The sequence below is a fragment of the Aquarana catesbeiana genome, linkage group LG05 (genome assembly GCF_042186555.1).
Source record: "Aquarana catesbeiana isolate 2022-GZ linkage group LG05, ASM4218655v1, whole genome shotgun sequence".
Taxonomy (NCBI): Eukaryota; Metazoa; Chordata; class Amphibia; order Anura; family Ranidae; genus Aquarana; species Aquarana catesbeiana.
Window position 1 is genome coordinate 123,327,789 of NC_133328.1, and position 13,897 is coordinate 123,341,685.

The following is a 13,897-nucleotide window of genomic DNA, read 5'->3' on the forward strand; positions in this document are numbered from 1 at the left end:
GCTGAAGAGACTCAGATTTACAACATGCCTTAGGACCACAAAGCCCCGACTATCCACTCCATCCATTCCAAATATCTCCCAGACTCATGGGTAAAGGATAACCCCTGTAAATGATTTTGCCAGGCCAGAATCTGTAAAAAGATTGTGTGTGAGTCACTTACCAAAGGAGGAAATCCATTACACAAGAATTCCATGTACACAATACAATACTTGTGGTAGGAAATCCTCTCCTTGAATGTTTATTACATACCTATTCATTGTCCATAATGCTTTTCAGTTATGTAAAGCATACCAGCACTTAGCAGGCTGCAAGAAATTTTTTTTTTTATAATCTTTATAATACTCACAAAATATTTGGCAAAAGCACAGATTAGCTGAGGATGGGAGGGGTTGTCCTGTGTAACCCTACTTGACTTTTAAAAGCCACGCTAATTAGGAACAGTAAAGCAGAATTAAACCCAAAAGCAAACATTTATTATATTGCATCTTACCAATTCTTAGATGTGATGGTGGTATTAGTTTCCAATTTTAAGCATTCTTTCTTCTATTTTATCCAAGGCCCTGCCTAAAAGCATCCCGTCAAGTAAATACGAAAGTCTTCAAATAATACTGCCAAAGTGCAGGTACCTTGTGTTGACTGCAAGTGTCCTTTTTCTTCTTAAATCGCCTTCTTTATCCCCTCTTCAGTCTATCATGAATGCTGCTGCCAGACTCATCCACCTGACCAACCGTTCAGTGTCAAGAATCCCTCTCTGCCAATCCCTCCGCTGGCTTCCCATTGCCCAAAAATACAATTCAAAACACTAACAATAACATACAAAGCCATTTACAACTCTGCCCCGAGCTACAGCACTGATCTTGTCTCCAAATATCAGCCAAACAGTCCTCTCTGCTCCTCCCAAGACCTCCTGCTCTCTAGCTCCCTTGTCTCCTCCTCCCATGCTCATATCCAGGACTTCTTCAGAGCCTCTCCCATCCTCTGGAACCCCCTACCTCGATGTGTCTGGCTATCTTCTACTCTGTCCACTTTTAGCCTCTCCCTGAAAACCCATCTCTTTAGGAAACCCTATCCTGCCTTCAGCTAACAATCACATCTTCTATTTCTCCCATAAATTCATCGCTGACAGTTATTATCTTTTGTTCCACCAGCCCCTCCCTATTAAATTGTAAGTTTGCAGAAGCAGGGCGCTCCTAACCCTCTTGTATTGAATTGTATTGTTGCTGTATTGTCTGCCTTTATATTGTAAAGTGCTATGCAAACTGTTGGCGCTATATAAATCCTGTATAAAATTATGTGTCCAGGAAGCCTCTCCATCCTGGAGCAAATGCTATACAGACAGTGCTCAAGTTCTACAGATACTTAGAAATAAGACCCCCTATCTGAATCTATGCTCCCCTCCCCATATTTAAAGCGGTAGTAAACCCCGCTTGGTCATTTTTACCTACAGGTAAGCCTATAATAGGGTTTACCTGTATGTAAAATGAATATCTCCTGAACATGCACTGTTTAGGAGATATTCACTCAGCATGCAGCCAGTGACATCACTGGCGCATGCACCCTGAAAATCCGGCAAACCTTGCCGGGACTTCTGAGCTTCGTGCTGGAACCGAGGGTTTCCACGAGAATGCGGGAGTGAGGTCATTGTGGTTCCTGCCAAACACATAGCCAGAACGAGCAAATCCAGAAGAAAGACGGGGGAACATGTTATCCCTCTCATCAGTGACAGTACAGCGATGGAGGGCTTCAAATTTAAGGTAAATATTTCATAAAGTGCTAGTATGCGATGCATTGTCTTGCAGGGTTTTTTTTTTTTTTTTTTTTTTTTACAACAAAGGTTTATAACCACTTTAACAATCCACCATGAGATGACTGTTAAAAAAGCAAAAATAAATAATGATATTTGAAGCGCTTCACAATGTGCATGAAAATGAATATATAAGAATAAATCCAGCGGTGAGTAAAAATTTCTAAAAAATCCAGCAATCAAAATAGTGTAAAATTATAAAAAATTAGTGACACCAAATGTGTGAAAAAATTCACATAAAAAATCCACATAAAAATAAATATTAGGGATGTATTCAGAAGGTTCAATTATACAGGTGTAGAATCCTGATTGGTATAGAGCTTTTGATCACTAGCAAAGATGTTTAAAAACACTTGCTTAATTAAGGTGCTCATTGACCTTTATAGTAACAATGTGTTTTTTGCTTCTATTCACAACCAATGTGAGAATCATAAACAGGCAGATAAGAGAAAAAACCAATCATTGTGCAATAGTTAGGATACCAAGGTACACAGGCAAACTTTAATCCACTCACGTGTGCCTTATAATGATAAGGCATATGCAGGTTTTACTATAGCAGTCAGCCGCCTTAGACAGGAGCAGATTCAGTGCAGTACACTGTGTGATACTGCTGATCTGCACAGAGCGTCCTTGGCTCCTCCCACGCGTTACATCACAGTCACGTGACTTTTTCAAGGATGCTCTGTGCAGATCAGCAGTATCACACAGTGTACTGCACTGAATCTGCTCCTGTCTAAGGCGGCTGACTGCTATAGTAAAACCTGCATATGCCTTATCATTATAAGGCACACTTGAGTGGATTGAAGTTTGCCTGTGTACCTTGGTATCCTAACTATTGCACAATGAATCCCTATATATTTATTTTTATGTGGATTTTTTATGTGAATTTTTTTACACATTTGGTGTCACTAATTTTTTATAATTTTACACTATTTTGATTGCTGGATTTTTTAGGAATTTTTACTCACCGCTGGATTTATTTGACTATTTATATTTATTCTTATATATTCATTTTCATGCACATTGTGAAGTGCTTCAAATATCATTATTTATTCTTTTTAAGTGACTCTGAAAACACTCTTTTGATAGCAGCCTCACTTGGTTTTATGTGTAATTATCAGCTATTTAGCATCACAGCGCTTTGTGTTTTATATATATTGTTAAAAAAGCAAGCTTAGACTGGCCATACACTAAGATTTCTGAAAATTCTTATCTGCGACTTGACAAATGTGACTTGAAAGTGCTTGAAAAAAATGTGTGCTTTAAACATCTGAATTTGAAGTGAATGGACTTTCCCGAATAGAAACCGGATTCACTGTTAGAAAATTGTTTGTTTGAGAAAAAATTTCCCTGCACCTCCGAATATTCTTGTCATTGCGGTTGAAAACAGGCCCACTATTATGAAAAATGAACAAACGTTCTTAAAACAAAACTTTTCAAACAAATTCTACAATTGTATAAAAAGCTTATGCTCCAGAGGAGGCAGGACACAACTCTTGAGTTAAAGCTGAAGTGCAGCTAATGCTCGTGCACATGTACCAGCACACAGACGAGGTCAGGCTAATGTCCAGCATGCAATGGCACATCAGCGCATTTCTGGCGCCAAATGCCCTATTTAAAGGAAATCAGGCTGGATGCTAACTGCTGAATGTTCTTCCACTTCCCCTGATCTGTGTTCCTACTTGTGCTGACTGATCTTGCGTTGCTGACCCGGCTAGTTCCTGAGCTTGCTCTGTGGATTCTGAATTCTGACCTCAACTTGCCCCTGACTATTCTCTGCCTGATCTCCTGGTACTGACCTCGGCTTGCTACAGGACCTCACTCTGCCTACTTCCCTGGTACCAACTCGGGCTTGCCTCCTGACCATGCTGCTGTCTCATGGTGCATGACCTTGGCTCACCTTGGCTACGTCCTTGACTGCGGCAGTCACCTGCTATCAAGCTAACTGCACCCATGCTTCTTTGAGCCTTGTACCTCTGTCACCACATTCAGGGGTGCACAGTCCAGACCTGCAAGAGAAGCCCTCTCCTCAACTCAGCCTCCAACCAAGATATGGGACATAACTATTGTTTGTATTGCTATATTATAAAATGAAAGTGTACACTGTGACCATGGATCTCCTTTAAATCTCTGCAGTGTTCAGTTAAAACTTGTCTAAAACCAAAACCTATTTTTAGATTTGGACAGCACAAGGAACGATTTCTGTTTTGCATTAAGGGGATTTCTCTTTATATTTGGTCCCATAGACACAACACAATTTAAGTGGCAATCTCACAAAATAGATTTTACCAGGGATAGAGAGGGTAAAAAAGGGTGAGGGTATGCCTGTATATCAAAAATTATGTACAAATGAATGTGAGAGATGACACCACTAAGGGAGAAAGAGAGGAGGTGGAATCCTTATAAGTAGAGCTACAAAGGGAGGAAACTAAAGGGAAAGTAATACTGGGAGTATGCTATAGGCCCCCTAACCAGAGGGAGGAGGGGGAGACGGACCTCCTATCACAATCTGGATTAGCGGCAAGAATGGGAAGTGTCATTATAATGGGGGATTTTAATTATAAAATTATAAAACTATAAAAGATATAGACTGGGTAGAAGGAGCCATGCATTCATCTAAGGCTCGCCAGTTCCTGAATGTCTTGCAGGACAATTTCATGGGTCAGGCAGTGAATGAACCAACTAGAAACAAAGCGTTATTAGACCTACTGATTACCAACAATACAGACCTGATCATGGATGTGGAAATGCAGAGCAATTTTGGAAACAGTGATCACAGGTCAATTAGTTTTAGTATAAATCACACAAATAGGAAACATAAGGGGAAAACAAAGACACTGAATTTCAAAAGAGCCAACTTCCCTAAACTACGATCCTTGCTAGAAGATAATAACTGGGATAAAATCTTAGGAACAAAGAACATGCAGAAAAAACGGGTATGCTTTAAGAGCATATTAAATAAGGTCATTAGCCAGTGCATCCCAATGGGAAATACATTTAAAAGCGCTAATAAAAGTCCTGGGTGGCTTAACTCCAACGTAAAAATGCATATAAAAGCAAAGGACAAGGTCTTTGAAAAATACAAGGCTGAAGGATCATCAGCAGCATTACAACTTTACAAAGAATGCAACAAGAAATTTAAGGGTGCAATCAGGGCAGCTAAGATAGAACACGAAAGGCACATAGCGGAGTAGAGTAAAAAAAATCCCAAGAAATTCTTTAAGTACATAAATAGTAAGAAAGGGAGGTCAGATCATATTGGTCCCATAAAGAATAATGATGGGAATCTGGTTAATAAGGATGGAGAGATGGTGAAGGTATTGAATTTATTCTTCTCCTCAGTCTCCACGAGGGAATCGGGGGCTTCAGTAACCAAAACTGCAATGTTTATCCTCTTGACATGTCACAGGAAGCACTCTCATCGCTAACAGAGGACAGAATTAGAAATATATTTGAAAAACTCAACATTAATAAGTCACCGGGACCAGATGGCTTGCACCCGAGGGTCCTTAACCACTTTACAACTGGCCCATAGCCGAATGACGGCTACAGGGCGGTTGGAAAACCCTGGGATGATGTACTATGACGTCCTCCCAGAATCATGCTCCTGCGTGCCCCCTGGGGCACGCACATGGGAGTATCCGTGACCGCCGGGTCCAGAGGACCCGGCGCATCACGGTAAATGGCCGCTGACAGCGGCCGTTTACCATGTGATCGCTCTATCAAATGACGGAGCGATCACATATAAACAAACTGGCACCATGTCCAGTTCCTCTCTCCTCTCTGTACCGATCGGTACAGTGTGAGAGGAGAGGAGGAGAGATCAGTGGCAGCAGCGCTGTGGGCTGCATGTGTAGTGCCCACAGTGCTGCTCTGTGACACAGAGTCACATGCATCCGTGCATACACTGCCATCCATCCATCCCTGCATACTCTGCCATCCCTGCATACTCTTCCATCCATCCATACTTTGCATACTCTGCCATCCCTGCATACTCTGCCATCCATCCATCCCTGCATACTCTTCCATCCATCAATCCCTGCATACTCTGCCATCCCTGCATACTCTGCCACCCATCCATCCCTACATACTCTGCCATCTCTGCATACTCTGCCATCCATCATCCCTGCATACTGTGTCATCCATCCCTGCATACTCTGTCATCCCTGCATACTCTGCCATCCATCCATCCCTGCATACTCTGCCATCCATCCATCCCTGCATACTCTGCCATCCCTGCATACTCTGCCATCCATCCATACTCTGCATACTCTGCCATCCCTCCATACTCTGCCATCCATGCTCAGCCATCCCTCCAAACTCAGCCATGCTTAGCCATCCCTCCATGCTTAGCCATTCATCCCATCCACCCATAGCCATACTCAGCCATACTCAGCCATACCCAGCGATACCCGGCCATACTCAACTGTACCCGGCCACACTCAGCCGTGCCCAGCCACACTCAGCCGTGCCCAGCCACACTCAGCAGTGCCCAGCCATACTCAGCCTCTGTATGTGGCCAGGCTGTGGAAAAGTCTCCCACATGTGGTATTGCCATACTCAGGAGGAGCAGGAGAATCTATTTTGGGGTGTCATTTTTGGTATGTACATGCTATGTGTTAGAAATATTGTATGAATGGACAACTTTGTGTAAAAAAAAAAATGCGTTTTCATTTTCTTTCCAGATTTTCCAAAAACATTTAGAACAAAATGACATGTTCAAAAGACTCATTATGCCTCAGATTATAGGTTGGCGTGTTTTCTTTCCAAAATGGGGTCATATGCCTCAGATTATAGGTCGGGGTGTTTTCTTTGCAAAATGGGGTCATTTTTGGGGCGTTTCCATTGTCCTGGTGCTCCAGGGCCTTCAAAAGTGCAAGAGGTAGTCAGGAAATTAGATGTGTAATTTATGTCTCTAGAACACCTGACAGTTCTCCATGCACTTTGGGCCTCTGTATGTGGCCACTCTGTGTAAAGGTCTCACACATGGGGTATCGCCATACTCGAGAGTAATAGCAGAATGTGTTTTGGGGTGTAATTTGTGCTATGCATATGCTGTGTGTGAGAAATAACCTGCTAATATGACAATTTTGTGAAAAAAAAAAATCTTGATTTTGCAAAGAATTGTGGGAAAAAATTACAATTTCAAAAAACTCACCATGCCTCTTACTAGATACATTGGAATGTCTACTTTCCAAAAAGGGGTCATTTGGGGGTTATTTGTACTTTCCTGGCATGTTAGGGTCTCAAGAAATGAGATAGGCCGTTAGTACTTCAGGTGTAATACATTTTCAGAGATTGGCACCATAGCTTGTGGACTCTATAACTTTCACAAAGACCAAATAATATACACCGATTTGGGTTATTTCTACCAAAGATATGTAGCAGTATAAATTTTGGCCAAAATTTATGAAGAAAAATTACTAATTTGCAAAATTTTATAATAGAAACAAAGAAAAGTGCATTTTTTTACAGAATTTTCAGTCTTTTTTCTTTTATAGAAAAAAAAAAAAACCCAGCGGTGATTTAATACCACCAAAAGAAAGCTCTATTTGTGGGATAAAAAAGACAAACATTTCATATTGGTACAGTGTTGCATGACTGAGTAATTGTCATTCAAAATGTGAGAGCATCGAAAGCTGAAAATTGGTCTGGTTAGGAAGGGAGTTTAAGTGCCCAGTGATCAAGTGGTTAAGGAACTCAGCCAAGTAATTGCCAGACCATTGTTCCTAATTTTTACGAACAGTCTACTGACTGGAATGGTACCAGCTGATTGGAGAAAAGCCAATGTAGCACCAATATTTAAAAAGGGCCAAGATAAATCGCAGACCAGGTAGCCTAACATCAATTTTATGTAAGCTCTTGGAGGGGATGATAAGGGACTGTATAAAAGATTTTAGTAATGACAACAGTATCATTAGCAGTAATCAGCATGGATTCATGAGGAATCATTCTTGCCAAACCAGTCTATTAACCTTCTATGAGGAGGTGAGCTGCCATCTAGATAAAGGAAGGCCCGCAGGCATGGTGTATCTGGATTTTGCAAAAGCATTTGATACAGTTCCCCATAAACGTATACTGTACATTAGCATGGACCATAGGGTGAGTACATGGATTGATAACTGGCTACAGGGGCGAGTTCAGGGGGTAATGATAAATGGGGAGTACTCAAAATGGTCCAGGGTGGAAAGTGGGTTCCTCCAGGGTTCTGTCCTGGGACCAATCCTATTTAATTTATTCATAAATGACCTGGAGAATGGGATAAACAGCTCAATCTCTGTATTTGCGGATGATACTAAGCTAAGCAGGGCAATAATGTCTCCGCAAGATGTGGGAACCTTGCAAGAAGATCTGAACAAATTAATGGGGTGGGCAACTACATGGCAAATGAGGTTTAATGTAGAAAAATGTAAAATAATGCATTTGGGTGGCAAAAATATGAATGCAATCTACTCACTAGGAGGAGAACCTCTGGGGGAATCTAGAGTGGAAAAGGACCTGGGGGTCCTAGTAGATGACAGACTTAGCAATGGCATGCAATGCCAAGCTGCTGCAAGCAAAGAAAACAGAATATTGGCATGCATTAAAAAATAGATTAACTTCAGAGATAAAACAATCCTCCCACTCTACAAAACTCTGGTCTGGCCGCACCTGGAGTATGCTGTCCAGTTTTGGGCACCAGTCCTCAGGAAGGATGTGCTGGAAATGGAGAGAGTCCAGAGAAGGGTAACAAAACTAATAAAAGGACTGGAGGACCTTAGTTATGAGGAAATGTCACAAGCACTGAACTTGTTCTCTCTGGAGAGGAGACGCTTGAGAAGGGATATGAGTTCAATGTACAAATACCGTACTGGTGACCCCACAATAGGGATAAAGCTTTTCCGCGAAAGGGAATTTAATAAGACATGCGGCCATTCACTAAAATTAGAAGAAAAGCGGTTTAACCTTAAACTACGTAGAGGGTTCTTTACTGTAAGAGCGGTTCGGATGTGGATTTCTCTTCCACAGGCGGTGGTATCAGCGGGAAGCATCAATGATTTAAAAAAACTATTAGATAGGCACCTGAATGACCACAACATACAGGGATATACAATGTAATACTGACATAAAATCACACACATAGGTTGGAGTTGATGGACATGTGTCTTTTTTCAACCTTGCCTACTATGTAACTATGTAACCAAAACAGGTGTCTTCATTGGAAGATTTCACATCACATCCTGTTAAGGTGACAACTGTAATATTTTGAATTTGCCACTGCTTTCAGTCCTGGTGACAATGGTTTGACTTTATATATACTTTGGATAAGTCTTTAAGTACCTACTAGGTGGTGAGCTCTGCAAAAGGAATCCATAATTTTAGGCTGGGTTCACACTGCTGCGGTGGCAGACATCGTATGTGATTCACAGCGCACTGCTGTTCACATCACATGCGATGTCTGTGCTGTGCGATATCAGCCATACAGATAGTATGGCTGATATCGCACCGCATTCGGTCCAAACTCGCACAGGACCCTTTTTTTTTGTTCGGACCAGAATCGGAACGCATGTGTGTTCACACCTATGCGATCTGATACATGTCCGAATTGTCAGTTCGCAGTGCGATATGCGAGCTGAACTGGGGGAGTCGTTAACATTGTATGACACTCCCCAGCAGTTCGCATATGGCAGTATGAACTGCCGTGCGAGTTGGTGCGATGCGGGAACCCGCAGTAAATTCACTGCGTTCCCGCACCGCAGCAGTGTGAACCCAGCCTAAAAGTAGCAAAGTCAAAACTCTTTAGTAATGACATTTCTAAAGATGGGCATGCTGCCTGTCCAAACTTGGTTGCTGCACACAGATTGGGAAATATGGGTCTATTGGGGCTGTCATAAGAAGAATACTCAAAAGTCATTTGCTCACATGTACAGATAATTAACCTTAAATACTTCATTGTAGCAGCAAGAACAGCATTCAGGTATAAAAGCAATATGACAGCTGGACAAGAAAAGTCATCCTGGCAAAAGAGCAGTCTTAAAGCAGAACTAAGGTTCCACTATCACAAACTGTTAGCAGGTAGGCTCTTTATTGCAGAACAGAAACAGAAACGCCAATCTGGGCTTCCTCAGGGGATGCTGTTTACTTGGAGCACAAGCCTTCCCAGAATTTGAGACAAGTGTATACACTACAATCGATTACGATTCAAAGAGTCATCAACCACCACAACAATCCAAGGACTGCAGGTGACCATGGGAGGCGTTTAGGGACCAGAAAAAATAATCATTCAAAAACGCAGAACATTCAGGGACATAGAGTTTCCAAGGCAGGACATTCGCATATGGAGCCACGTTCGTTATTGAGACACGTTCGTTATTGCAGGACATCAGCTCCTTATGCAAGAATCCTGCCTTGGAAGTCCCTGAGTGTTCTGCGTTTTTGCAAGAACATTTATTCTGGTCCCCAAATGCCTCCTATGGTCACCTGCAGTCCTTGGCTTGTTGTGGCGTTGGTAGACTCTTTGAATCGTCATTGATTGTAGTGTATACATTTGTCTCAAATCCCGAGAAGGCTTGTGCTCCAAATGGACAGCATCCCCCAAGGAAGCCCAGATTGAGGGAGAAACATGTTGGGAACTCCATCAAATCTGCTGTATTCATAAGGATTGTACTTTATGTACTTGTTGTGGAATTGTCTTTAGACAATTTTTGAATCATTGTTTAAAATATAATATATATTTTTTAATATACTTCCTTGGATCAATTTATTAGTACATGCACCTTAAAAATCCCACAACTATTCCTATATCTATTTATCTTTCAAAAAGTGTTTCCTCACTGCTAAACCTTTCATCCAATTTCTAAATTGCTGCATTTGTAAATTTCAAAAGCCAGTATAAAGGAATAGTAGTGGTAAAAAATCTTTTGTGGGTTTAACTAATAACTTTTTTGGTATAAATTTTCCTTTAACCACTTGCCCACCGTGCACTTACACCCCCTTCCTGCCCAGGCCATTTTTCAGCTTTCAGCGCTGTCACACTTTGAATGACAATTGCGCGGTCGTGCTACACTGTACCCAAACAAATTTTTTATCATTTTCTTCACACAAATAGAGCTTTCTTTTGGTGGTATTTAATCACTGTTGGGTTTTTTATTTTTTACAAAAAAAAGACCAAATATTTTGAAAAAAAATGTTTTTCACTTTTTTTTCTGTCAGTAAATTTTGTATTTTGTAACTTTTTAATTTTTCGCCTTCACTGATGTGCGCTGATGAGGCAGACTGATGGACACTGATAGGCTGAATTGGTGGGCATCGATGAGGTGGCACTTATGGGCACTGATGAGGCAGCACTTATGGGCACTGATTAGGTGGCACTGATGAGGAGGCACTAATATGCCGCACTTATGGGCACTGATAGGTGGCACTGATGAGCACTGTTAGGCGGCACTGGTGAGCAATGTTAGGTGGCACTGGTGGGCACTGATAGGCGGCACTGGTGGGCACTGACAGGCAGCACGGATAGGCGGTACTGATGGGCATTGATGGGTGGCACTGATGGGCGACACTGATGGGCATTGATTGACAGCAGTGTTGGGCATTGCTGGGCAGCACTGATAGGAGGCACTGATTGCCAGCACTGACTGGCATTGCTAATGGGCACTGATTGCTGGCATTGGTGGCCATTGGTGGGCACTGATTTATGACACTGTTTTTCACTATTGTAATCAGGGCACTGATGATCAGTGCCCTGATTACATTCCTAAATGTCCCCATGCGTGGAGATGCCGCTGATTGGCTCTCCTCGCCACACACTCTGTCAATGTGAGGCGAAGAGCGCCGATTACCGGCACTTCCTTGTTTACATGTGACTGGTTATGATTGGACACAGCCGATCAAATGTTTAAAGAGCCGCGGAGGTGGCTCTTTCCACAGATTGGGGTCGCGCCATGTCCTAGCAACACGCGGGCGCGCGAGAGCGGCCATTCTGGGACGCCGTCATATGACGGTGTCCCAGAACAAGAGCCGCACAGCCCGCCATCATTTGACAGTGGGCGGGCGTCAACCAGTTAAGGGGGAGTGGCAGGGGGTGTCCAATGCCTACATACTTTTGCTAATAGGTGTCCCTTGTTCCCATCTCAAACATTTGGGAGGTATGTAATGTGGTGCGGGAAACCTCTGCCCTTATGTTTAGGTCTTGAAAAACGGAAAAGGACGCAGACCATCTTCATTTTCTTTTTTACAGACCTGAATGGACTGGAAGGTAATTGGATGTAAACACTGCCCATAGACTAATGCTGGCCATACAGTTAAAATTTCTAAAGATCACATACAATTATGCATGTGATAACGTCATAATTGTAACAATATATGTTACCTAATTATCAACATAGTTTAAATCTATAACAGCATAAACCGTACATTTTTTTGTCGATAGATTACACAATTCAGGGTTATACTTTAACACGCGCATGTGCTGTACATTTTTTCAAACTATTCCACTAAATAATGTTTAGAAAACCGATTATTTAGGCTCAGAAAATCTGACACGACAGTGTGTTTCTTTGCCATAAAACTTTGCATTTCGATAATCGAAATTAGTAACATTTCGAAAGTCGAACGAATGAGCACATGAATGCTTTATCAAACGATTTTCTAACCGTGTATGGCCAGCATTACATGGAGCTTCTGATCAGGTCCACCAGAAAAACTGCCAGGTAGACCTGGTTGTACCACCTGTGTGAAAGGGCCTGTGTACATTAGTTCATAAACCACACACATTTCAGAGTTATAATTTGATAATTCAGATTCTGATTACTTTAATAATCCCAAAAGGAGATTATTAAATCCCAAAGGGAAATTATCAACAATACTGCAATAGTTTAATGATGATAATGACAATTCAATAGTTTCATGAATGTTGATGACAATTCAAGTTTTATGGAATGTACAAGAAATGTAAAAAAATTAACTGTATTTTTTGTAACCAAGTTGCAGAGTTTTTAACACTTGTGTTTAGGCTTTGAACACATATGGTTTACTTCTCTGTTTGGGGCACATGCAATGAAAAACATTTCTTGCGTCTGTTAAGGGTTAATGATCGCAGGCAGGAAGTACATTCTTTAAAAAAAAAAGGGTCAGTATTAGGCTGCAGTTTCACTCTCTGACAGTAGGGTGTGCTATGATCCTCATTTCTGTACATTCTGCTCTAAAGCCTGTAAAATCCACTAGTCTATAGCAGTAAACAGTGACATAAGGCTATAAAGTCACAACACATTACCTTTATCATTAAAATCTTGCGGGTGGCTAGAAAAAAAAAGAAATGTATACATTAAATTAATGTTTTGGGTTTTTTTAATCAGAAAAAGAAAAATACTGAAAAATAACATTAATACATATTGTTATCATCACTATAACAGTGTAACAAAATTCAGAGGTTTTCCTAGTAACTGTCACCTGTACTTTATTAAACAGAGAAATCTATAATATTTAATATGACGAAGAGTTCCTGTGACATTCAGTGTCTGAAGTATCTTGTCACTGCTTGCTAACAGAAAAGGCCCATTTTTAACACTTGATGCGCGAAAAAGTGTCGTAAACATGCATGCCCTGGTTGCAGCGCCCTGCTTTGTGGTGTGATTGGGCCCTTTTGGCTAACCAAAATGAATGATCATATTTATTACAGGCATTTTATATAATACTGACAATTTACACAGCACTTTCCATACTGTACACTAACATTAAGTCCCTGCCCTCAAGGTGCTTACAATTTAAGGTCCCTATCCCATGTGCATATATACACGCACACTCATACTAGGGCCAATTTGGAAAGGAGCCAGTTAACTTACCAGCTTGTCTTTGAAATGTGGAAGCAAACTTGTGTACCTGGAGGAAACCCACAAAAACCACAGGGAAATCAAGCAAACATCACGCAGATAGGAATAGGGATACCAGTGCTGCAAGGCAGAAGTCCTAACCACCAAACCCAATATATAAATTAGAGTAAGTTCACATACAGGACAAATAACCTTCAGAAGATACATGGGAGAAGTAACCCAAAGACCCTATAGGGAAAAGTGATAGGGTACTTTTAACTCAATGATAGTTACCCTCCCCTA

The 13,897-nt window shown here is 41.4% G+C and overlaps 1 protein-coding gene across 1 annotated transcript in view; it reads right to left on the reverse strand.

Moving 5' to 3' along the window:
• Positions 1–13,897, reverse strand: part of SKAP2 (src kinase associated phosphoprotein 2) — a 433,070-nt gene that overhangs the window by 333,370 nt on the left and 85,803 nt on the right. The window contains exon 3 of the mRNA XM_073630146.1: positions 13,060–13,085. Coding sequence (XP_073486247.1) covers positions 13,060–13,085 — 26 coding nt within the window. The remainder of the gene's footprint in view (positions 1–13,059; positions 13,086–13,897) is intronic.